This window comes from Thalassophryne amazonica, chromosome 7, assembly GCF_902500255.1.
Source record: "Thalassophryne amazonica chromosome 7, fThaAma1.1, whole genome shotgun sequence".
Lineage (NCBI taxonomy): Eukaryota > Metazoa > Chordata > Actinopteri > Batrachoidiformes > Batrachoididae > Thalassophryne > Thalassophryne amazonica.
The window spans coordinates 99,623,260-99,647,655 of NC_047109.1; the positions used below are offsets into that span (position 1 = coordinate 99,623,260).

The following is a 24,396-nucleotide window of genomic DNA, read 5'->3' on the forward strand; positions in this document are numbered from 1 at the left end:
AAGGTGCTGCTGCAGATAGATGATTATTTTAGAGACGTGCGAATGGACAGGGGCCGCGAGGCTATGCCGTGATGAATAGGAGGGTCACCATGGTGCACACAGAAGCCCAAGACACAGGCCCAGGTGAAGCAGCTGTGGGTGCAGATCTTGGTGGTAGCAGCAAATATTCAAACGACAACTTTGAAGGCTAAAGTGGAGAAGGATTCCATGTGAACAGCAGTTGAACATGGGTCAGTCAGTCTTAAGAGATGGGTGGGGCGATGGCCGACGTCGCCCCCAGCCAATCAAAAGGAAGTTGGGTTCAGACCCGGAATCTGGAGTGGCTGAGAGGGGGCCACAAGGCATCCAGTGCATCGACACAAGCAATCCTGGAGAAGTTGGCAGGAGCACCGGGGGAGAGTTCTCTTTTCTTGGATGCGGCGATGCACAACACCAGCACACACTCCCAGGGTTGTCTGGACTTGACTGACTGACTTGGGAACACTTCAGCATCCCACAGGAAGAGTAAGAGGATAGTAAGTCCCTTCGGCTGCTCCCTTGTTTGCACTCGGGGTCGCCACAGCAAATCCAAGGTGGATCTGCATGTTGATTTGGCACAGGTTTTACGCCGGATGCCCTTCCTGACGCAACTCCACATTACATGGAGAAATGTGGCAGGGGTGGGATTTGAACCCAGAACCTTCTGAACTGAAACCAAGCACATTAACCACTTGGCCACAAGAGGATATGTCCAATATTAAGGAAGTGCAGCTTTGCTGCTTGGTCTTCTGCCACAGTGATCCAGGCCTGGCCAAGTGGCAGACAATCAATGAATGAATCAATGAATGAATCACAAAACTCATATATACCATGACTTTGTTGGATATATGGCTCAATGGTTTGGCAAACAAACATCACCACCATCATCGCACTGATGGTGATGCTTCAGCAGGGAAGCTGAAAAACAGACAGCTTCCCTGGACTCAAACTTACATTTTATGAAACTCCACAATCACATTCGTACATGGAGATGTGCTGACATCCTGTTATTCATTTATTTTAAACAGGAAGTAAAGAACACAGATTTGTGCTGACTACCCTGAAACTGTTCCGTCCTAAAAGCATGAGTCAGTCCATAGTACTTTTGTAAAGCCCCCGAAAGAGCAACATGCAGGTTCAAGTCTTTTCAGATATTTATACAACAGATTTTGTTTGTTTTCTGACAGTATCAACTCTCTTATTGTCATATCTAGAGCAGCAACTAATTATTTAATAATAATAATAATACATTTTATTTGTAATGCACTTTACATTCCATGGAATCTCAAAGTGCTATTTCATCATCATTCAAATGGTTGTTTGGTTCACAAAAAAGTGAGAAAATGGTGAAAATTGTTTTCAAGAGTCACAACCCAAAGAAAAACAAGGTAGAAGTACAGAAACTGTCCTATCATAAACCAGAAAATGTTCACATTGAAGAAACTAAGATTATAGAATTTGAAATTTTAAAAAAATTACTCATAAACAATCCCTCCCTGCATCGACACCTTATTGTGATGGAGAGGTTTGTGCGTTCCACTGATCCTGGGAGCTGTGTTGTCTGGACATTAGATCCTAGATGGGCATCCCATGACAAATTGGTCCCAGGTGAGGAGATAGACAAGGGCAATCCATAAACACCCTCTATGATGTACACATATAAGGATTTAGTCACCCAGTTTAAGAGAACCAGAACCTCCTCCTGGGGTCTCCGGCTGAATACCATTCGTTTTGAGTTGTCCCTGGAGAAGCAGAGGGTTGCCTCAATGTGACTTCGTGTCACAGAGAGGAGTCTGACTGTTGTTTGATGATATGAGCCAAACAGCAGTTGACAGTACCCAGCCTTTGTTCCAGTACCCAGTGTTTGTTGTCCACAACAAACACTTTGATGTCGACCATTGTTGGAACAAACAGCCTTTTACCCTTGCAAGAATATTAGAAGGGGCTTGGGAGTTTGACAAAGCAGTCTACATGTGTTTTGTGGACTTAGAAAAGGTGTATAAACCAATTCTTTGGGGTGTGGGCACCAGATGGGGTACTGCAATCCATTTTCACTAGAACCATACTAGGAGCTGTGTGCGCATTCTTGTCATCACATCAGACCTGTTCCCGGTGAACGTTGGACTCTGCCAGGACTGCCCCTTGTCACTAATCCTGTATGTGAAGTTCATGGGCAGGATTTCAAAGCACCGTCAGGGATCAGAGGATGTCCAATTTGGTTAACTCAGAAATATATCTCTGCTTTTTGCAGATGATGTGGTTCTGTTGGCTTCATCAGACTGTGACCTCCAATGTCCACTGGGCAGGTTTGAGGTAGCGTGTGAAGCTACTACTTGCCCCAAGTAGAGGAGTTTAAGTTTCTCAGGGTGTTGTTCACGAATGGGATTAAGTTGGATAGTGAGATCAATGGATGGACTGGCGCTGCAGCTGATGCTGTATCAGGAAGGAGCTGAGCCAGAAGGTAACGCTCTCAATTTACCAGTCGATTTACACTTCCATCTACATCTATGGTCATAAACTTCGGCTTTTGACCCAAAGAACAAGTTGCAGATACAAGCTGCGGAAGTGAGATTCCTCACTTCCATATCTAGACTTACACTCTTGGACAAGATGACAAGTTTAAATATCTGGAAGGGACTCAATTCATTATATTGAAATAGCACCAAATCACAGCAAAGTGTGTAATTCAGGTAAGGACTAACCTTACTAACCCCACTGAGCAAGTACATAAGCAACAGTGGTAAGGAAAAACCCCCTCTGATGTTTTTGAGGAAGAAACCTCAAGCAGGCCAGACTTAAGAGGGGTGACCCACTGCTTAGGCCATTCTAACAGCTACAAAGAGTACAAAGAAATGTCATGTGACAATGTCACGTTACGATGACTCAGAGTCAAGCTAATGCTTCTTGGATGGAAAGGAGCCAGCTGAGGTGGTTCAGGCATTTGGTCAGGGTGCCCTCTGGTTGTCTCCCTATGGAGGTCTTCCAGACACAACCAGTTAGGAGAAGGCAGGGCATGCTAGGGGAGATTTTATCTCCTAGCTGGTTTAGGAGCACCTTGGGATCCCCCAGGAAGAGTTACAGAAGTGGCAGAGGATAGGGAAATGTGGGATAAGCTGCTTGGTCTTCAGCTATTGTGACCTGGACCCGGATAAGCCTCAGAAAATGGATGAATGAATAATGACAATTAATTAACTATCAAAATATATGCCATCATTAATCGTTGCAGCTCTAGTCATATCGAATCCAATCAGAAACAACAAAAATTAACTTTTGTGTTATATGGCTGGGGGGCCTGGCTGCCTTTTTGTTTCTGTCCTTTGTTTCTCCTTCCAGGTGGCTTGCATTTGGGACTGAGTGGCTGTGTTGCTGAGTTTATCAGGACCTCACCCTGATCACCTGAGGCTGATCACCTGTGGCTCATCAGGACTCACAGCTGTGTGCATCTGCATGGATTGGAACATGGTGGCATTTAAGACTGGAGTGCACAGTGTGTATTTGCCAGAGACTCGACCTTGTGACCAGACGGGTGAGATCGTCGTCTCGGGAGCCATCTCATCATCAGTGGATGCAGAGAACGTCCAGGTTTGATGCACGGTCTGTGAAAGAGGAGGGGGTGAGGTCTCACGCTCGTCAGCACACTTCCTGAGGTACGTTAGATTTTGTGACTAACATTTATACAGTTAGTAAATGTGGTGTCCCTCACACCTTTTTATATTGAGCTGTATGTTAGTCATGTATCGACTTCCCCTGCAGTGGAGTTTTGTGAACTGGATGTTCCATGCCTGCAGGTTGGGAAGCTGATAGTAATCAAGCCAGGAAGTGTTTGCTGTTTGTACACCTTTAAGTGTTCTCTCTGTGTGTAGAGTGTGGACTCACATAATGGTTCCTTCTTTCACAGACTCGGTTTGTTGCGGCCACCTGGGGGGTGTCGGCGGGGTCCTTGGGTCCGAACAGCTTCTGGCTCCGGACCGTTAGCGCTGCTGGGAGCGCACCACGCCAGACCGCACTTTGTTCTTTATGTATCACTGTTATGTATTAAATTCAGTTAGCCTTTGTACCGTGCTCTGCTTATTTCATACTGGGTCTTTCAAACGTTGGTCGGTTCTCCGAGCTGCGTCCGACACATAACATTTTGGTCTACATGAATTATAAACTTACAACTTTAAATTTTGAAAGCTGAACTGATGCGCTTATTATCCTCATGCAATTTGCTCTTTAATTGTATTACTTTTAAAATATTTTCTACACTGCCTTTACAAATACAGGAATAAAGTTCAGATACTAAATGTGCATGAATCTGCAAGAACAGTAAAGTACGGGAAAAAATGCAGTTTCTTTGATTGGGGAACACAATCTGAAAATCTGAAAAGCCACAAACTGACAAATAATTGAAAATCCTCAGAATATGGATTCAATGGTTATAGCTCTCCAAGAATATTGTCTGTCCAATGGATTTTGTTTCTGCTGTGTCAGCAAATCTTTGAACCTTAACAACAACAGTTTGGTGCAACACTTCAATACCACATGGAACTCAACCGCGTGGTGGGAAAACCCAGACCACAAATCTGAAGCATGTCAGTGGCTTTCACCAGCATGTCAGAGGAGGTTGGAGTAGATAAATGGAATCTGATGTCCAGTGATGACAGATCCACACGGCAGAGGCAGATCCCGGAGCTCAGGTAAGAACTCGGGTGCTTCAATCACAACTGAAGATTTAAACACCAAGATGTTGCTGCCTGTGTTTGTTTGGCTTCCTTATGACTTCAATGTTTGATTCAGTGTGGTGGACTATGGCTGTCGCATTGTGTCTGGAGCTGCTGTGTATTATTTTGTTGGCTGTCCTCCTAGCTTCATGGCCCAAAGTGAGGTAAGCACCAACAGCAAGCACCAGTGCTCACATTTAAAGTCAAACTCAAACTGCCGATCACCGTCAGTTGTTAAACTTCACTTTCTTCAATTGTGGCATCTTGTTGGAGAGGCTGGTGCCCGACATGAGCAGGAGACTCGAACACCAGCTGGTCAGCTGGTGATGTGTGAAAACCTGCTCATCACTGGCTCCAATTACAAAGCAGCTACAACGACCTCTTCGAAAGCAGAAATCGGTTACAGGCACAATACTTCAATGTCAATGTGGAGAGAAATGCCCTGAAAAATGAGAGAGACCAGGTGAAGACTGATTACAACAACTTGAACAAACGGATGGTGACGCTGCAGGAAGATTATAACACAGTGGTTGCACAACGAAATAATTACAAGAGCAGGTCAAGTTGCAGGTTTTAATGAAACAGGTGAGTCATGAATTCAGACATGATACAACCGACGAATGAATCACCCAATCAAATTAAATTAATGTTCAACAAGAGCATCTAAGATTTCTGACGTCCGCCAATCCGGATCCGGATCACCTCCAAAATTCAGTGGAGTCTTCCGTGGCCTAATATCTATCTGTGGTAGAGGTGGGCGATACCGGGAATTTTGGTATTGATCCGATACCAAGTAAATACAGGCCCAGTATCGTCAATATCAATACCGATACCGATACTTTTTCATATTTAAGATTCATAGATCCAAAGGATACAAAAGAACTAGGATAGAATTTCGACAAACATTGTATGTGACAACAAAATACTTTATTATCACAATCAACATTTTTGTTTAAAAAAATATCACTCAACACAACTTAAAACAAAATCTCCTGAGGTACAGGGCTGACTCGAGAAGAGCGCTGAGTGGGCGGGCCAGGCTGAGCCTACCTGCAGGTTGTGGCTGGTGCCACTGAGCCACGTGATGGCGCAACAACAAAAGACCAGAGGAGGGAGGTGCGCTGCTCCTTGTGTGTGACACAGCGCAGCACTGCTCTTACAGACAGAGAGTAGACTTTGATGAATCTGCGTGCGCAGCAGTCAGTCCCGTGCGGGAGAGAAAAAAAGCTTGAGTATCAATCTTTTTACACGAGGATCGTTCAATATCAATACCAGCGTTGGTATTGATATTAGGATCGATCGCCCAACCTCTAATCTGTGGTGCAAATTTGGTGAGAATCTCTGAAGTAGTTTGATGTAATCCTGTAACAGACAGACAAATAAATAAATAATAATGCAGATGATTTTATTACGTCCTTGGTGGATGTGATGCCCAATTAATGCCCAGTCAATATAATTAATATTAAACTACTTTCCAATTAATGACAATTAAAGCACAATTAAGGTTAAATTAATGTCCAACCAGATCAATAGAAAAGTTTGTTTGCTTTTGCAATCTATATTCCTGTCTGCAGCCTGGACATGTCTGGCAAGCTGCAGGAAGTAATCCTATCATGGCATGCATTATGTAAATTCAGAGCAGGTGTGCTTGTAGTTAGATGTAGCTTGAAATGAGTTTCTCTCATTCCAAATGGGGGCTAAACAGCGATGACTGGATGTCTTCGGCACGTGGTCTCTTCAGAGGATCCTTGGGTCCCACTGGAATGACTTCGAGTCATTGAGCTTTTTTATTTTGAGGAACAAGAAGTCAGATTGTGTTGCAAGTATACAAAGATGTAGATCTTTTTTCTTTTTCTTTAGAATATGGCAAAAACATTTTGCAAATTGCTTTTACTTTACTACGACACTCTGTGTGCTTCTTACCCTGTGTGCTGCTATACTGCTGGATCCTCAGCTTCCCAAGGGATTATAAAGTTCTATCTAATGTAATCTAAAATATAGACTGGCATCCTGTCCAAGGTGTGCCACCTCGCACCCTATGACTGCTGGTATAGATTCCAGCCCTTCTGGGACCCTTGATTTGGAGTAAGTGGGTTAGAGAAAAGGAGTGAATGAATGAATTGGCAAAAATTTCAAAACTTTGCTGTTGAATAAGTTTATAAATGTGACTGTCGCATAACATCATAACAATGATGTATATGAGGTTTAGTTGACAAATCTGACTGGTTTTGCAATCATGTGCTGTTTCATGTCATACAAAGAACTCAGTGTTTTGTAGACATTTAACACAAAAATGCTTTGCCCAAACCAGTGACTGTCCAACCCAATATTGGCTAACAACATGTTTCCTCCACTAAATTTAAAAGTTGAATCTGTTCAGTTCGCACACTACATAATATTGTTTGGTTATCCAAGCCTAACACTTTGTCTTTCTATGTCTCATTATACGAGGTCTATTAGATAATAACCGACCCTTTTATTTTTTTTAACTATTGGATTTGAATGACGTGCGATTACACCAATCATGCTTGAACCCTCGTGCGCATGCGTGAGTTTTTTCACGCATCGGTGACGTCATTTCCTGTGGGCAGGCCTTGAGTGAGATGTGTCCCGCCCTCTCGGCTGAATTCCTTTGTTTCACACGCTGCTCGAGACGGCGCGCGTTGCTTTATCAACATTTTTTCTGGACCTGTGAGGAATATCCGAGTGGACACTATTCGAGAAATTAAGCTGGTTTTCGGTGAAAGTTTAATGGCTGATGAGAGATTATGGGGTGTTTCCTGTCGGTGTAAGGACTTCCCACGGAGCAGACGTCCTGCAGCGCTTCCAGGCGCCGTCGTCGGCCTGTTTCGACCTGAAAACATCCTAAGTTAAGGCTTAATTCACCCAGGACGTCTTGAGATAACGAGAAGATTCAGAAGAGGCCGGCATGAGGACTTTATGCGGACATTCCACTGTTTAAGGACATTTTTAATGAAGACGTGCGCGCAAATCGCCGAGGTCGTTTCCGTGACGACTCGGTGAATCTGTGTGCGCCGCGACAGGAAAAACACCTCCGTGTTGAAAACCATTTGTAAAATTCAGGCGGCTTTGATGGCTTTCAACAAGTGAGTAACTGAGAAATTGTTTAACAGCTGGGCATGTTCCAACTTGCCGGTTGAGGTTTCCCAACGGAGGTGTTTTTCCTGTCGTGACCCCCCGCGGTCGGGTCCGGCACGACATGCGACTCTGCCCCGCACGTTCTTTCATTACAAAATGTCCGAATAAACTCCTCATGCAACATTCTTCTGAAAGTTCTCTGTTCTCTGACGACTTAACTGGATCAACAGAGCCTGAAATGTGGAAGTTTTCAACTTGAAAAGGCGAAAGCGCAGATCGCCGTCAGGCACCGTGGGCCTCCTTACGGCGACACTACCAGACCAAAATCCTCTCATCAGCCGTTAAAATTTTTACCGAAAACCAGCTGAATTTATCGAATGGTGTCCACTCAGTTGTGAGTTACAGTTTTGAAAAAATTTTGATCAAACAAAGCAGCAGTCTCTGAGCCATTCCTAAACAATGAAAAAAATTGACGAGAGGGTGGGTGACTCCTCACTCAAAGACTGCCCACAGGCGAATGATGGTAACCGACAGGCGTGAAAAAACTCTCGCATGCCCACGAGGGTTCAAGCATGTCTGATGTAATCACACGTGATTCAAATCCATATGGTTTTTGAAAAAAATAATAAGGTCGGATACTTTTCTAATAGACCTTGTACATAATGAACGTGATGGTATAATATCTTAAAGGGGTCATATTATGCAGAGTAATTTTTTATTTACCTTTCATTGTTTCATGTGGTTAGGATTTGATTGATTTAATCCTCAATGTCTCACAATTCTATGTCCAAACTACTTAAAGCAAAATAGTAAGTAAAGTAAAGTAAAATTTAGGCTTGAAATGCTTGTTTGATACTTTGGTATCATATGTCACAGAAGTCCTTATATGGACTCCTGTTGACTCTGTGACACACACACACACACACACACACACACACACACACACACACCCACACACACACACACACACACTGTAGAAGAGAGACTAACGTGCACATGTTCAATCTCCAGAAGCACCTTGCATCCTGGGATGGATCTGGTACAACTTAAAGTGCTACTATGTCTCTCCGAAAGGAATGACCAAAACCTGGCAAGATGCACAGAGGAACTGTGTTGATCAAGGAGCTCACCTGGTGATTATATCCTCCCAACAAGAGCAGGACTTTGTCACCAGTTTCTATGACAGAACCTGGATTGGACTGAATGACAAGGAGACGGAGAGCAAATTCAAATGGGTAGACGGGACTCCCCTGCAAGGGCAGCAATTCTGGCAGTCAGGAGAGCCCAACGACAACGAGGGAGGTGAGGATTGTGTGGAGGCATCACGTAATGGAGATGGATGGAATGACTTGCCCTGTCGTTTGCGCTTTTCTTGGATATGTGAGCGCTCATGAGCAGTAACAACTAGAGAGGCACTCAAAGAGCACATACTTCCGCCAAGGTCCAATAAACCCCTGATAAAATTTATAATGCAATTACCAACACTTTTACTGTCTCATTAAGTAATGTTAATAACCATTTCATAAGGGTTATAATAACCTTATTACGTTAACTATGGCTTATTAATTAATTAAAAAGGCTTTAATATCAAAGCATTACCATTCGTTTCAATGTTATATGAAAATGTTTTTTTTATGTCTATCATGTAATTAATACACTAAAATATATAAATGTGAGATACTGAAATACTTTAATAAGCTTTGCACTGTTGCTTAATATTTGCTTCTGCTTTAACCAGTAGTAAGTAATTCAGCACTTGAATCAGAATGTATTGCAAAATAAATTATATAGGAAATCATAATGCATAATGGTGTTTAATTGAATTTTTTCAAAGCTTTGATCAATGGGAATAAAATTGTGAACAAAAGAAAGAAGGTGTTTTTTGCATTATTTCTTGAGTTGTCTAGAGCAGGTAGCTCAGGTGGGCTACCAATACATAGACCTGGGTTTGGTTCTCCACCATGCTACCAGTCTGTGTCCTTGGACAAGACACTTCATCTACAGTGTTCCAGTCCACCCAGCTGTAAATGTGCATCACCTGTGGTTCGGGAAGTAAACTGTGTTAGAATAGCGTCCCATCTAGGGAAAATTGTAGATTCTCGATGGCTTCACGTGATGGATAAGTGCCAGCGCCAGTGAGGCTCTGGCCTAATATAGGACTTACTGTTCCATTTCATGAAATGAAGCCCTTTGGAAAAACAGCCCTTTCAGAAAACAGAGTTATGTGTGATACCACAACACCATGACTGTATCCAATAATTGATCATATTCCAAAGAAAATTAGCCTTATAAAATTTCATCTGCAGTGTACAATGCTGGTGTCATAAAATGGGTTTTTCCTGTTTCCAACTTGAATTGGCCACTATTTTCGACTCGGCCCTTTAAGAGGTTATGTCAACATTTGCTCAGCTTAACCAAACCCTAGCTAAACATTAACTGAAGCTGCGCTTACCAATTTCATTTCACTCCACTACTTCATTCAGTCTTGTTATTATGATTATTAATTATCTTCATACATTTCAGTTTCAAGTGTCAGTGCTCAGACAAAACATGCACCAGAGCAAATCTGGAAATCAGAATGTCTCTGACCTCACAGACTCTAACCTAGAAACTTTTACTTGCCACTTTTCAGACTTTTTTACTTTTCAGACTTTTTTTGCTACTGCAGTGTGGAGGTTAATCAGTAAACACACCATTGTTTCTTCCCTGACATGTAAAAGAATTGTACAAGTAACTCAGCACACAGATAGTGATTTTATTTGAAATGCTGGAATTTATTTATTTATTTATTTATTTATGGCCATTTTGCAGACAATATGAATAATAACACAAAAACCTTTCCCCACTCATGGTTAATTTAATTTTATTAATTGAAATACATTTAATTAAATGAAATAAATAAATTACGGTTAGTGGTTGTGTGCCTCATTGAATGGAATATTTCATCTTTCATCAAATGAAATATTCTTTCCATTGTGCAAATTAAAAAACATTCATTATTTATTTTATATAATGCCTAAAATAGATCCGTGTCATTTGATATTTTATTAATTTATAAACAAGAGAAAAAGGACGTACATTTTGGTGTGCATCACTGGTCCTTTGAAGGTCTTTTGAAGAGATCCCAAACAGTCCAACATGAACTTTAAATAACAATCCAATCTAATCCAAAATTGTTCTGTCAAAAATAATCAGGTAGTTCAAAAAAAAAAAAAAAATCCTGACGATGAGCACTGTCAATAAGCTTGTTCAACCCCCGCCATGTTTGTTTTTAAGCTAAGCGCCGCTAGTGTGAGCATGCGGTGATTGCAGCGTGCAATAGCATAAAATGTATAGAACCAAAATTGCACGCTAAATAAACCAAAATTGCACAGTAAATGGAACACAATGGCAAATGGTATGAGCCATATCACATGACATACAAACCACCAATCAAATGACAAGGATCTGTTTAGGCATTATATAATTTATCATATTCAGTAACAGTATCACTACTGCATTTCAATCCTCCCATCAGCCCCATGATATACTGAAGCATAATCTGTTCTAAAATAGAGTTGGGCGGATCGATCCTAATATCGATAACGTCAATACCAACGCTGGTATTGATATTGAACGATCCTCGTGTAAAAAGATCAATACTCAAGCTTTTTTCTCTCCCACACGCACTGACTGCTGCGCACACAGATTCATCAAAGTCTACTCTCTGTAAGAGCAGTGCTGCGCTGTGTCACATAACACGGAGCAGCGCACCCTTGTGTTGTGGTTTGTCAGCCCTCTACCTCAGGAGATTTTAAGTTGTGTTGAGTGATATTTTTTTTAAACAAAAATGTTGATTGTGATAATAAAGTATTTTGTTGTCACGTACAATGTTTGGCGAAATTCTATCCTAGGTCTTTTGGATCCTTTTGATCTATGAAGCTTAAATATGAAAAGGTATTGGTATCAATATCAGCGATACTGGGCCTGTATTTACTTGGTATCGGATCAATACCAAAATTCCCTGTATCGTCTACCTCTATTCTAAAAGCAGTCTGATGCAATCAAATTATCGGTTAGTACGCCTAGCCTAGTTGGTACAAAGGTTTTTCATGCTAGCGTTGGCTTGTTAGAGTTTGTTTGCAAATAAGCATTTTGCGAATATTATCTTGCAAATTATATATATTTTTTGTATTCATATGATGATAATATAAAGTAATGATAGGCTGCCACCTGTTCAGTGATTTTAATACAGTTAACATTGTTACAGATTGTGCGAGGATTAGCTGGCACTACACAGGCACCAGCAGGTTCTACAGTAAGTCACTGACTTCATTAGGCTGAGGCCAAATGGTGAGATATGCTCTCTCCTTCTAGTCCCCGTTAGTAGCTGGAGCATTTTAATTACTGAAGGCTTTTCAGGGAACTTTTAGGACAACCTGATAATAATGAATTACAATAGTCCAGCCTAGAGGAAATAATGCATGAATTAGTTTTTCAGCATCACTCTGAGACAAGACCTTTATAATTTTAGAGATATTGCGTAAATGCAAAAAAGCAGTCCTACATTTTGTTTAATATGCGCTTTGAATGACATATCCTGATCAAAAATGAGTCCAAGATTTCTCACAGTATTACTAGAGGTCAGGGTAATGCCATCCAGAGTAAGGACTAATGTTTCCTCAACTTCTCCTTTCAAGTTGATTCAACCTAAAATTTTAAAACAGCCTGCACACTTACATTTTAAAGTTAAACTAAAAGTCTTGAATATGATACAAAAGGACATAATACTGTTTTGGGATGTATGAATCATTATGAATTACCTCAACACATCTTTTCAAGTTGAGTCAACTTAAATTTTTAAGGAGCTCAGCTCTCATTTGTTGAATTTAAAACAAAATTCTTTGCTTTACAGTGAATTTGATTATCAGCACAGATGAGTCCATAGATAAATAATTCATGACTGTGACCTGAAAAGATGTATTAATACATGTGTTTGAATGGCTGAATCATTGTAAAGGTTACCTCCACTCATCTTTTCAAGTTGAGTCATCTTAAATTTGAAGACAAGCTCAACACTCACTTTTTCAAGTTAAAAGTCTTAACCTTTTATCAGTGTTGGGGAAAGTAACTTTGGAAAGTTACTTCATTAGTTAATTTATACAGTTATATTTTACAGTTACTTCATACAGTTAGTTCATTAGCAGCTGCGGACACCTTGTCGGCAGCTGCTGAATGTAATTAATAAAGTTACTCATAATCTAATTTGGTTATTTTTAAGATTTAGTACTCAGAAAAGTAACTATTAGTTACTTTGCTGATGAGTTACTTTGCTGATTGCTCAATCTTACGAGTAACCAAGTTACATTACTCGTTACCTTATTGGTTACATTACTTTAGTTGCAAGTTTTCAGCAGATTCTAATGAAGTAATTGCATAATGCTGCTAATGAAGTAACTGCATAAAGCAACTGTATAAAGCAACTAAAAAAGTAACTAAAAAGTAACTTGTCAAAGTTACTTTTCACAACACTGCCTTTTATACAGTGAATTTATTGATTAAATAACTTTAAGATATTTTATTACAATTCTTGAGTACTGATCAGATGTCTGCAGAAACAACAGTGAGCAGGTAAAAAAAAGAACTGCCAATTTAAATGCTTTTACTCAGATAACACTGACATTATTTCCTGGAGATCAGGTTGAGACAGTTCTGTTAGAGACACACCTATGTGGATGTCCCTCCCAGCATCTCTTAATAAAGCTTCTCAACTGCACTGTCTGCCACACATCTCAACCAGGAGCGTGTGCAAGCTTTTCTCACAGTGAGGATGATGAACACAGCCCTTCTTCTCACCGCCCTGCTGGGCGTCGCATTGTCAGAGTTGGAAAACCTGAATGAATTCGCTGACTGTCGAGGAAAGACAGTCAAGGTGTACATAAAACGGGTCAATGTGGAAGGTGCAGACGTTTACAGCCTGCCTGACACATTTGTCCAGGTAAGTTATTCCATCTGTGCATGTGTGATAGTCACTGTCGTTACTCTGTTATACTGGACAGAATGCAGGAACAATTTCATATACTCTAAATATGTCAGGAAAATGTGCCTCAAATGTTCAACAAATGTGCCTCAAATAATCAACAACTTGATAAATATCATATTTTTTTATAAATAAGTGACGTGTGACACTTTTCACATTTCAAAACATCTTTCTTTAATTGACCTGTTGTGTTTTATATTTATGTTTCAATTTTATTTGAGAAACTAATCAGTGATGAGATTGCCTACCTCATTTTGATATTAAAAATAACAGTATATTTATAAAAAATTTAAAGGTTTTGCGATTACACATTTAATTTTTCTACAATTATATATAGATATTTTGCAGCTTTGCTATATTTACTTATTTATTTGTTTGTTTGTTTGACTTCAAATGTCCAATCATTCGTATTCCAACAAAGATTTAAAGGAACTATTTGTTACGATTTTTTAGTATTTTTATTAAAATGAAATTTTTACTACTCAATTATCAACCCTCCTTTTAAAAAGACAACAGGAACACTTGATTTCTTTGTACAATAGTTGATTCTTGACAAATACAAAGACTGTTGCCAGCGATCACTCAGTATTACAGTTAATATAAAATCCTGATTGAGTACAAGCAAAATAACTTATAAATCACAGTTTTTTTTACACATATTTTATCACACATTTTGCAGCTTTTCATACGGGCACACGTTTTACAAATGATCATATTCAATTAGATTAGATTAGATTAGATTAGATATGGAAACTAGAAGAGCACTCTGTAAAGCAAATTCCCCAGCTATTCACCCTAACTTTGATCCTGACTTTTGAGGGTTTACCTTTTATCCTAAGCACTGTTCTTTGGTCGTGACAATTGGCCTTTGACCCTGATCATTGATATCTGATCACGATCGCTGTGTTTAGTTCTTGATGAATGAATTGACGACTGATAATTGTTGAAGATTAAAGCTGTACTGCCTCTGGGTTTTTTAAGATTTAAGTGATAAAAAAAAATTTTCTTTGGCACCACCATAACTTTATTCCTTAACTTTTAAATAAGGGATTCATAATATTATATTGCCAGTATGATCAAAATGTGTGCTTTCTGGAAACAATTAAGAATTTCTGCCCCTTCAGGGGGTACTTTCAAACAATCAGATGGCTATGACCTACTTTTGTTAACGTCAGATCACGTGGAGGCTTCCCCCGACTTGCGCAAGGGATGCTAAGTAGCACATAGTGACAGCCAATCAGAGTAAAGAGAAGCAGCGTGATGTCATCTGGCTGCTCGATCAAACAAAATAAACCAAGATGGTGGAAAATGCTCCAAACAGTTTATTTTTGTATAAATCTAATGTTTCTCATATACGTATTTTCTAAAAGTTAAAGAGAGATAAACACTTTTTTGAAACCAGATAACACCTCTGAAGTGACTTACAAGACATCTTACGGATGTTTGCGTGCACGCCCAGGGAACGCGCTTCACGCAAATGTGCCAGGTCAAAGGTCATCTCAAAGCCTCACACGTGCACATGCGCTTCCCCTGTAGACCGCGTTAGAAGGAAAGGAAAATATCACTATAGAATTCCCCCCGATAAAGATGTTCTCTTCATTAAAATGAGCTGTAATTTTGCAACGTGTTACAAAAACCAACTGACATCATGATTTTAGTTCAAACTAAATTATGTCCATTTTGTGAAATATGAAAGGCAGTACAGCTTTAAATAATTGAATCATCAACAATCAAAGTCTGGATTGGACATTGTCTTGGAGCTACATCATTTAATTTGTTCTTCCTAATTTCCCCATCAAGTATCTTAAATTATTTTAATTACTTATCAAACAGATGCTGCTGATTCACTTGTGTGTATATTTTGCCTTTGTTCTTTTTTTGTGTTCTTTACGACAACTAATTCAGCTTTTAAAATTTAACTTAACTAAATGCAGATGTCGATTGGAGGCGAGACCCTAACAACCAAAGTTATTACAACACAAACCCGGTGTCTTACAACAAGTGGTTTATCTTCAAGAAGGCTAAAAGTAACGTCCTGCAGCTGGAGATCTTGGACAAAGACACAGCCACCAGAAACGACCACATGGGACATTGTGAGATCAAACTGAATATGCCACTCGCTGAGAGGAGCTGCAAGTTTGCTCACGGAGATTTGTCACTGTATTTTGTTTGCTAACGTGCCCTTTGTGTCAAAGTAATTAGATTACAATCAACTGTTTGGCTTTCAAATCATATCTGGGTTTAAATTTACAAAAAATAGTGTGTGTGTGTGTGTGTGTGTGTGTGTGTGTGTGTGTGTGTGTGTGTGTGTGGGTGTGTGTGTGTGTGTGTGTGTGTGTCGTAATTACACAGCTGTGATATTAATGTAATAAATCAGTAATAATAAGAAGAAGAGCCTTTATTGTCATTGTACATACAACAACAAAACTTGTCCTCTACATTTAATCGTAACAAGGTACCGCAGTTTCATTTGAACCCTGCGTGATCTCGCGGGATTTGACCACTTATGAGGACATGTACAATATACACAGCATAACTTCACATGGAAAAATGGTGTACTGTTTTGTTTTCGGCTGCAATCACCGAAGCAGTCGCAAAAAGTGTTTTCTTTTTTTTGGTTCCCAGTGGAGAAGGGAAGACGAGGCAAATGTGAGACGTCGTATCGGTAAGTATTGCTATGTTCTCTCGCCTGCACAACTGCCTCGATATGTTTGAGCTCCAGGTTATAAACAAACCTCAACACATGTCCACTTTCCACCGCATCGTCACTTTTTCTTTGTTTGCATGTAATTTGCCCAAACATTTAGCGAAAATACCATGTTTTTGTCCCCAGAAGTAGAGAAATTACGTCATATGCGTCATATTTTACCCCTTTAGCGCCCGTCCTCAAACCAGACTGTGCTGCCAAATTACAGTTAGACACTAGCAGCAGTGGGCAGATGTGGGCAGAAGCATGTTTTTGATTGTGGGAGGAAACCGGAGCACCCAGAGGAAACCCACATAGACATGGGGAGAACATGCAAACGCCACACTGAAAGGGCAGGAAGCGATCCCACGACCTTCTAGCTGCAAGGCACCAGTACTAACCACTAATCCACCGTACCACCAATAATAAAGAAAAATGTATAATTTATTTAATAGAATATTGGACATAATACTGTAATTTCACCTGGTTCTTTATGTATTTTACTGCCCCATACAAAGAACCAAATTGATATATTCCTCATGTTGAATTTATTGAAGGTCACGTTGAAAATCAGGCCTGAGTCTTCACAGACGAAGTCCATCTTGTGAAAAGACAACAAAGATGGCTCGCACAACACTTTTAGAAAATGTGGGTGTTGCCGTGGGTGTGGTTTAGTCTATATGTTACTGGCTCTCACAGATAGGGGGAGCCCTCCCTGTATCTGAAACTTGCACATTCATGGTGGAAGTGAAACTTAATTCTTATTTTTAAGCTTTAAACCAGATCTCAGAGATTTCCAAACAGATAACAAAGGCACATACTTGATGATTAACATAAAATAAGGAATTAGCACAGATATTAGCTAACAGTACATTATGTTTTATATACTCATATAAATGTGTAGTGTTCAATTTCTGTCAAATGTGTACACTGACCAAACTGACCAAAAGTGTTTTTTTTAAATGATAATGTGGAGAACAATGTTTAACGATAACAGTACTCATTAAAGTGTTCTATCAAGACCACCCACAATATTTTAAAAAATGACTGCAGCATTTCACAGTGACACTTAAAGGACTTTATTCCATGCTGGACCCACAGCTTCTCCACTCTGACTACGCCTGATCCCATTGCATCTCAGACGCTAAGTACGGTAGGTCCTGATTACAGAGTAGTCGGGTGAGACACCTCTGAGGAAGACCAGGGGATTTGTGCGTTTCTACCAGTGAAACTGGCGTTGTGTCAGGATGATCATCCAGCATGAAACTTGTAGTGCAGCAGATAACTGCAACAATCATGCAAATGGTGATACAAGCACCAAAGTTGACACAAATACTCCTAGACATTACTCCTTTGAAAAAAATGACTGGCCACTTGAATTTTCAATAGGCGGCCAGGTAGGGGTCAACTGAAGAATTACACAGGGGTTAAAATTAAAAATGCTCGAATCATTTTGAAAACTACACCACATTATTTGTTTGATCGTAAAGATTCCAAAAAGGTATAGTTTGGACTATCTCTGATTGAATGATCAGGAGTTATGGGGTAAAAACAGCAAAAATGGTGAGAAAGGTCAGTTTCAATTCCTACAGGGGTCAAAAGTTAAAGTTCCTTCAATTTTGGTAAAAAAGTGATGCAAATTATTGGTTGCGCTAATAGGATTAATAAATGGAATAGTTTTGATTGTGTTGAATGTTTGGTCTCCAAAGTAAAGGTCAAACAAGGTCAACATCCATTGGATTCTGTTGGGAAGGTGTCGTAGCACGGACCCACAACAGGGGGCGCAAATGAACGGACAATGAGTAAGCCAAAAGGTAACAATTTAATGTTGTGATAATACACAACGAAACGTGTCGTAATTTTCACAGTCAATAAACACCAGGTGACGTGTGGGCAGGCTCGAAGATAGAAGACGCCCGACGAGAGAGAAGCCGCGTCCCACACAGCTTCCACCACCAACGGTCTGAAGAACACCGGAGCCGCCAAGTCCCGAGTCCCCAGGTGGCCTCTGTCTTCTGCTGTCGACCCTGGTACTGCTGGCAGAAAACAGAGATAAGATGTGTGAGTGTGAGTCCGCACACTCAGTAGTTCACAGTCCAGACACCGTTAGGAGGGAGCACCTCCACCTCCAAATCATACACACTCGTGCAGCTCCTGTTTGTCCCTCTTCTGGGTCTTCACAGGAATGCGACTGCACACAGAACAATGTTAGACAACGTATTAGTCAGCAGAGAGATTACCTTGGTACTGGTAGTCGATTTCTCGGCGGGGAGGTGGAGTTGCAGTCCGGCTTATATAGTGGTGTAGATGAGTGACAGCTGGAGTGATGAGTGACAGCTGTCACTTCCTCTGGGTCTGGCGCCCTCTCGTGCTTGGAGCCCGCACTCCAAGCAGGGCGCCCTCTGGTGGTAGTGGGCCAGCAGTACCTCCTCTTCAGCGGCCCACACAACAGATTCTATGACATGTGACATATGTTACCCCACTAAGCATGATACATGGTCCAAACTATTCCTTTTTAAAACCCTACAAGTGGCCAGTCAGTTTGTTCAAAAGAGTAATGTCTAAGGAGTATTTGTGCCAACTTTGGTGCTTGTATCACCATTTGCACGATTTTGCTCTAAATATTCTCTTAGCTGCTGCACTATTGTGCCAAATCCCAACACGGATCTTTACTGGCTCTGCTGTGGTGACCTGGAACAAAGAACCAGGATAGCTGAAAGACAAACAACAATTATAAACTAGACCCAAACATTTCAACGTGTTTTGTGAAAATATATTTGTAAAGCTAAATGGCACCCCCACCACCCCTCTGCCATTAGCAGAGATACAGTTTCCTCAGCGGTTCTGCATAATTTCCATCATTAATACGACATATTCAGATCAGATTTTTTTTTTAAATTTTGACAGATAGGAGGTGAAGTGAGTGCCAATGAACCTAATATTTTGGGTCACACAGTAAAGACAAGACAGGCCTACAGTGACTGTGTGAGGATTAAATGCTGCATCATGCGGTAAGCCTGTAATTGCAGGGTTCTGGAGGCCACTGGAGGCCACTGTTGCTTGTTTTTTAACCAACCGTAACAACCCTAATGTGCTGTACAAACACACAAACCCAAACACTTATTAAAGATTCTCCACAAGCACATTTTGTCATTGAATAAATTTCTAAAAACATTATCTGTGGTCAGATGTCAGTGTAGTTCATGTTTGGAGACCAGACTTTGCTGTCATATTTAAGCACTCCTTCCACTGCTTTTGTTAGGGGAGGTGTTGGGCTTGAGTCCACAAGATCAGGGGTTCAAATCCCACCTGACTGGGAAATCACTAAGGGCCCTTGGGCAAGGTCTTTAATCCCCTATTGCTCCCGGTGTGTAGTGAGCGCCTTGTATGGCAGCACCCTGACATCAGGGTGAATGTGAGGCATAATTGTAAAGCGCTTTGAGCGTCTGATGCAGATGGAAAAGCGCTATATAAATGCAGTCCATTTCATGACACCAGTTAATAGTTAATGTCCAGGTTCTTCTTTGGGTTTGCGGTGCTGTTGGGTGCCATCAAGTGCACTGACCCAAATAGCAGTTGTGCAGTGACTCTTTTGGCTCCCAACAGTACAACCAGGAATAAAGTATCGTTTGGGCATTTTTAATATGTTTTGATTGGTGGGAAATATTTCATTAGCATGGAAACAACTGGCACAATCCTGTTGCAAACATCCAAAGCAAATATCTCAGACGCATAGTTGATATGCTCAGTGACATGACTGCGACACATGGATGCCCATTCCGGTGTTTAGAGACCAGTGATTAATGCAGTCAGGAGGCTTCAAACACATAGATGGTGGAGTGTCTTAGGGGGATAATGTAGAGATATTTAATAAACTAAATAGAACTATTTGTGGTATTACGTTTTGCAAAAGGACCAAAAAATAAAACACAAAGGTACAATACATTGAGCCCATTAAATTTCCTAGCTGGCTTGGAAATGAGATGCCCAAGGGGATGCCTACGTTTCAAGGTGCTGCTGCAGATAGATGATTATTTAGAGACGTGCGAATGGACAGGGCCGCGAGGCTATGCCGTGATGAATAGGAGGGTCACCATGGTGCACACAGAAGCCCAAGACACAGGCCCAGGTGAAGCAGCTGTGGGTGCAGATCTTGGTGGTAAGCAGCAAATATCAAACGACAACTTTGAAGGCTAAAGTGGAGAAGGATTCCATGTGAACAGCAGTTGAACAGGGTCAGTCAGTCTTCAGAGATGGGTGGGGCGATGGCCGACGTCGCCCCCAGCCAATCAAAAGACAGTTGGGTTCAGACCGGAATCTGGAGTGGCTGAGAGGGGGCCACAAGGCATCCAGTGCATCGACACAGCAATCCTGGAGAAGTTGGCAGGAGCACCGGGGGAGAGTTCTCTTTTCTGGATGCGGCGATGCACAACACCAGCACACACTCCCAGGTTGTCTGGACTGACTGACTGACTTGGGAACACTTCAGCATCCACAGGAAAGTAAGAGGATAGTAAGTCCCTTCGGCTGCTCCCTTGTTTGCACTCGGGGGTCGCACAGCAATCCAAGGTGGATCTGCATGTTGATTGGCACAGGTTTACGCGGATGCCCTTCCTGACGCAACCTCCACATTACATGGAGAAATGTGGCAGGGGTGGGATTTGAACCCAGAACCTTCTGAACTGAAACCAAGCACATTAACCACTTGGCCACAAGAGGATATGTCCAATATTAAGGAAGTGCAGCTTGCTGCTTGGTCTTCTGCCACAGTGATCCAGGCCTGGCCAGTGGCAGACAATCAATGAATGAATCAATGAATGAATCACAAAACTCATATATACCATGACTTTGTTGGATATATGGCTCAATGGTTTGGCAAACAAACATCACCACCATCATCGCACTGATGGTGATGCTTCAGCAGGAAGCTGAAAAACAGACAGCTTCCCTGGACTCAAACTTACATTTTATGAAACTCCACAATCACATTCGTACATGGAGATGTGCTGACATCCTGTTATTCATTTATTTTAAACAGGAGTAAAGAACACAGATTTGTGCTGACTACCCTGAAACTGTTCCGTCCTAAAAGCATGAGTCAGTCCTAGTACTTTTGTAAAGCCCCCGAAAGAGCAACATGCAGGTTCAAGTCTTTTCAGATATTTATACAACAGATTTTGTTTGTTTTTCTGACAGTATCAACTCTCTTATTGTCATATCTAGAGCAGCAACTAATTATTTAATAATAATAATAATACATTTTATTTGTAATGCACTTTACATTCCATGGAATCTCAAAGTGCTATTTCATCATCATTCAAATGGTTGTTTGGTTCACAAAAAAGTGAGAAAATGGTGAAAATTGTTTTCAAGAGTCACAAACCCAAAGAAAAACAAGGTAGAAGTACAGAACTGTCCTATCATAAACCAGAAAATGTTCACATTGAAGAAACTAAGATTATAGAATTTGAAATTTAAAAAAATTACTCATAAACAATCCCTCCCTGCATCGACCACCTTATGTGATGGAGAGGTTTGTGCGTTCCACTGATCCTGGGAGCTGTGTTGTCTGGACATTAGATCCTAGATGGGCATCCCATGACAAATTGGTCCCAGGTGAGGAGATAGACAAAGGGCAATCCATAAACACCCTCTATGATGTACACATATAAGGATTTAGTCACCCAGTTTAAGAGAACCAGAACCTCCTCCTGGGGTCCTCCGGCTGAATACCATTCGTTTTGAGTTGTCCCTGGAGAAGCAGAGGGTTGCCTCAATGTGACTTCGTGTCACAGAGAGGAGTCTGACTGTTGTTTGATGTATATGAGCCAAACAGCAGTTGACAGTACCCAGCCTTTGTTCCAGTACCCAGTGTTTGTTGTCCACAACAAACACTTTGATGTCGACCATTGTTGGAACAAACAGCCTTTTTACCCTTGCAAGAATATTAGAAGGGGCTTGGGAGTTTGACAAAGCAGTCTACTGTGTTTTGTGGACTTAGAAAAGGTGTATAAACCAATTCTTTGGGGTGTGGGCACCAGATGGGGTACTGCAATCCATTTTCACTAGAACCATACTAGGAGCTGTGTGCGCATTCTTGTCATCACATCAGACCTGTTCCCGGTGAACGTTGGACTCTGCCAGGACTGCCCCTTGTCACTATCCTGTATGTAAGTTCATGGGCAGGATTTTTCAAAGCACCGTCAGGGATCAGAGGGATGTCCAATTTGGTTAACTCAGAAATATATCTCTGCTTTTTGCAGATGATGTGGTTCTGTTGGCTTCATCAGACTGTGACCTCCAATGTCCACTGGGCAGGTTTGAGGTAGCGTGTGAAGCTACTACTTGCCCCAAGTAGAGGAGTTTAAGTTTCTCAGGTGTTGTTCACGAATGGGATTAAGTTGGATAGTGAGATCAATGGATGGACTGGCGCTGCAGCTGATGCTGTATCAGGAAGGAGCTGAGCCAGAGGTAACGCTCTCAATTTACCAGTCGATTTACACTTCCATCTACATCTATGGTTCATAAACTTCGGCTTTTGACCCAAAGACAAGTTGCAGATACAAGCTGCGGAAGTGAGATTCCTCCTCCATATCTAGACTTACACTCTTGGACAAGATGACAATTTAAATATCTGGAAGGGACTCAATTCATTATATTGAAATAGCACCAAATCAAAGCATAAGTGTGGTAATTCAGGTAAGGACTAACCTTACTAACCCCACTGAGCAAGTACATAAGCAACAGTGGTAAGGAAAAACCCCCTCTGATGTTTTTGAGGGAAGAAACCTCAAGCAGGCCAGACTTAAGAGGGGTGACCCACTGCTTAGGCCATTCTAACAGCTACAAAGAGTACAAAGAAATGTCATGTGACAATGTCACGTTACGATGACTCAGAGTCAAGCTAATGCTTCTTTGGATGGAAAGGAGCCAGCTGAGGTGGTTCAGGCATTTGGTCAGGGTGCCCTCTGGTTGTCTCCCTATGGAGGTCTTCCAGACACAACCAGTTAGGAGAAGGCAGGGCATGCTAGGGGAGATTTTATCTCCTAGCTGGTTTAGGAGCACCTTGGGATCCCCCAGGAAGAGTTACAGAAGTGGCAGAGGATAGGGAAATGTGGGATAAGCTGCTTGGTCTTCAGCTATTGTGACCTGGACCCGGATAAGCCTCAGAAAATGGATGAATGAATAATGACAATTAATTAACTATCAAAATATATGCCAATCATTAATCGTTGCAGCTCTAGTCATATCGAATCCAATCAGAAACAACAAAAATTAACTTTTGTGTTATATGGCTGGGGGGGCCTGGCTGCCTTTTTGTTTCTGTCCTTTGTTTCTCCTTCCAGGTGGCTTGCATTTGGGACTGAGTGGCTGTGTTGCTGAGTTTATCAGGACCTCACCCTGATCACCTGAGGCTGATCACCTGTGGCTCATCAGGACTCACAGCTGTGGTGCATCTGCATGGATTGGAACATGGTGGCATTTAAGACTGGAGTGCACAGTGTGTATTTGCCAGAGACTCGACCTTGTGACCAGACGGGTGAGATCGTCGTCTCGGGAGCCATCTCATCATCAGTGGATGCAGAGAACGTCCAGGTTTGATGCACGGTCTGTGAAAGAGGAGGGGGTGAGGTCTCACGCTCGTCAGCACACTTCCTGAGGTACGTTAGATTTTGTGACTAACATTTATACAGTTAGTAAATGTGGTGTCCCTCACACCTTTTTATATTGAGCTGTATGTTAGTCATGTATCGACTTCCCCTGCAGTGGAGTTTTGTGAACTGGATGTTCCATGCCTGCAGGTTGGGAAGCTGATTAGTAATCAAGCCAGGAAGTGTTTGCTGTTTGTACACCTTTAAGTGTTCTCTCTG

At 41.3% G+C, this 24,396-nt stretch overlaps 2 protein-coding genes across 2 annotated transcripts in view; both read left to right on the plus strand.

Annotated features, from left to right (window-relative positions):
• The first annotated feature begins 4,590 nt into the window (after positions 1-4,590).
• On the plus strand, positions 4,591-9,563 carry LOC117513509 (CD209 antigen-like protein E). Its single transcript, XM_034173680.1, has 5 exons — positions 4,591-4,697; positions 4,798-4,885; positions 5,065-5,260; positions 5,292-5,306; positions 8,832-9,563. Exons 1-5 carry the CDS (start codon positions 4,591-4,593, stop codon positions 9,212-9,214), a joined length of 789 nt encoding a protein of 262 aa, XP_034029571.1. The 3' UTR covers positions 9,215-9,563.
• Positions 9,564-20,371: 10,808 nt separating this feature from the next.
• Positions 20,372-24,396, plus strand: part of mal2 (mal, T cell differentiation protein 2) — a 36,472-nt gene continuing 32,447 nt past the window's right edge. The window contains exon 1 of the mRNA XM_034175239.1: positions 20,372-20,382. The gene's annotated coding sequence lies outside the window, so the exon portion shown is untranslated. The remainder of the gene's footprint in view (positions 20,383-24,396) is intronic.

Coding starts and splice junctions, on each gene's coding strand:
- LOC117513509 (XM_034173680.1), top strand. CDS start 4,591: ATGTCAGTGGCTTTCACCAGCATGTCAGAGGAGGTTGGAGTAGATAAA. Junction 4,698..4,797: donor AGGCAGATCCCGGAGCTCAG/GTAAGAACTCGG, acceptor TGTTTGATTCAG/TGTGGTGGACTATGGCTGTC. Junction 4,886..5,064: donor GCTTCATGGCCCAAAGTGAG/GTAAGCACCAAC, acceptor TGAAAACCTGCT/CATCACTGGCTCCAATTACA.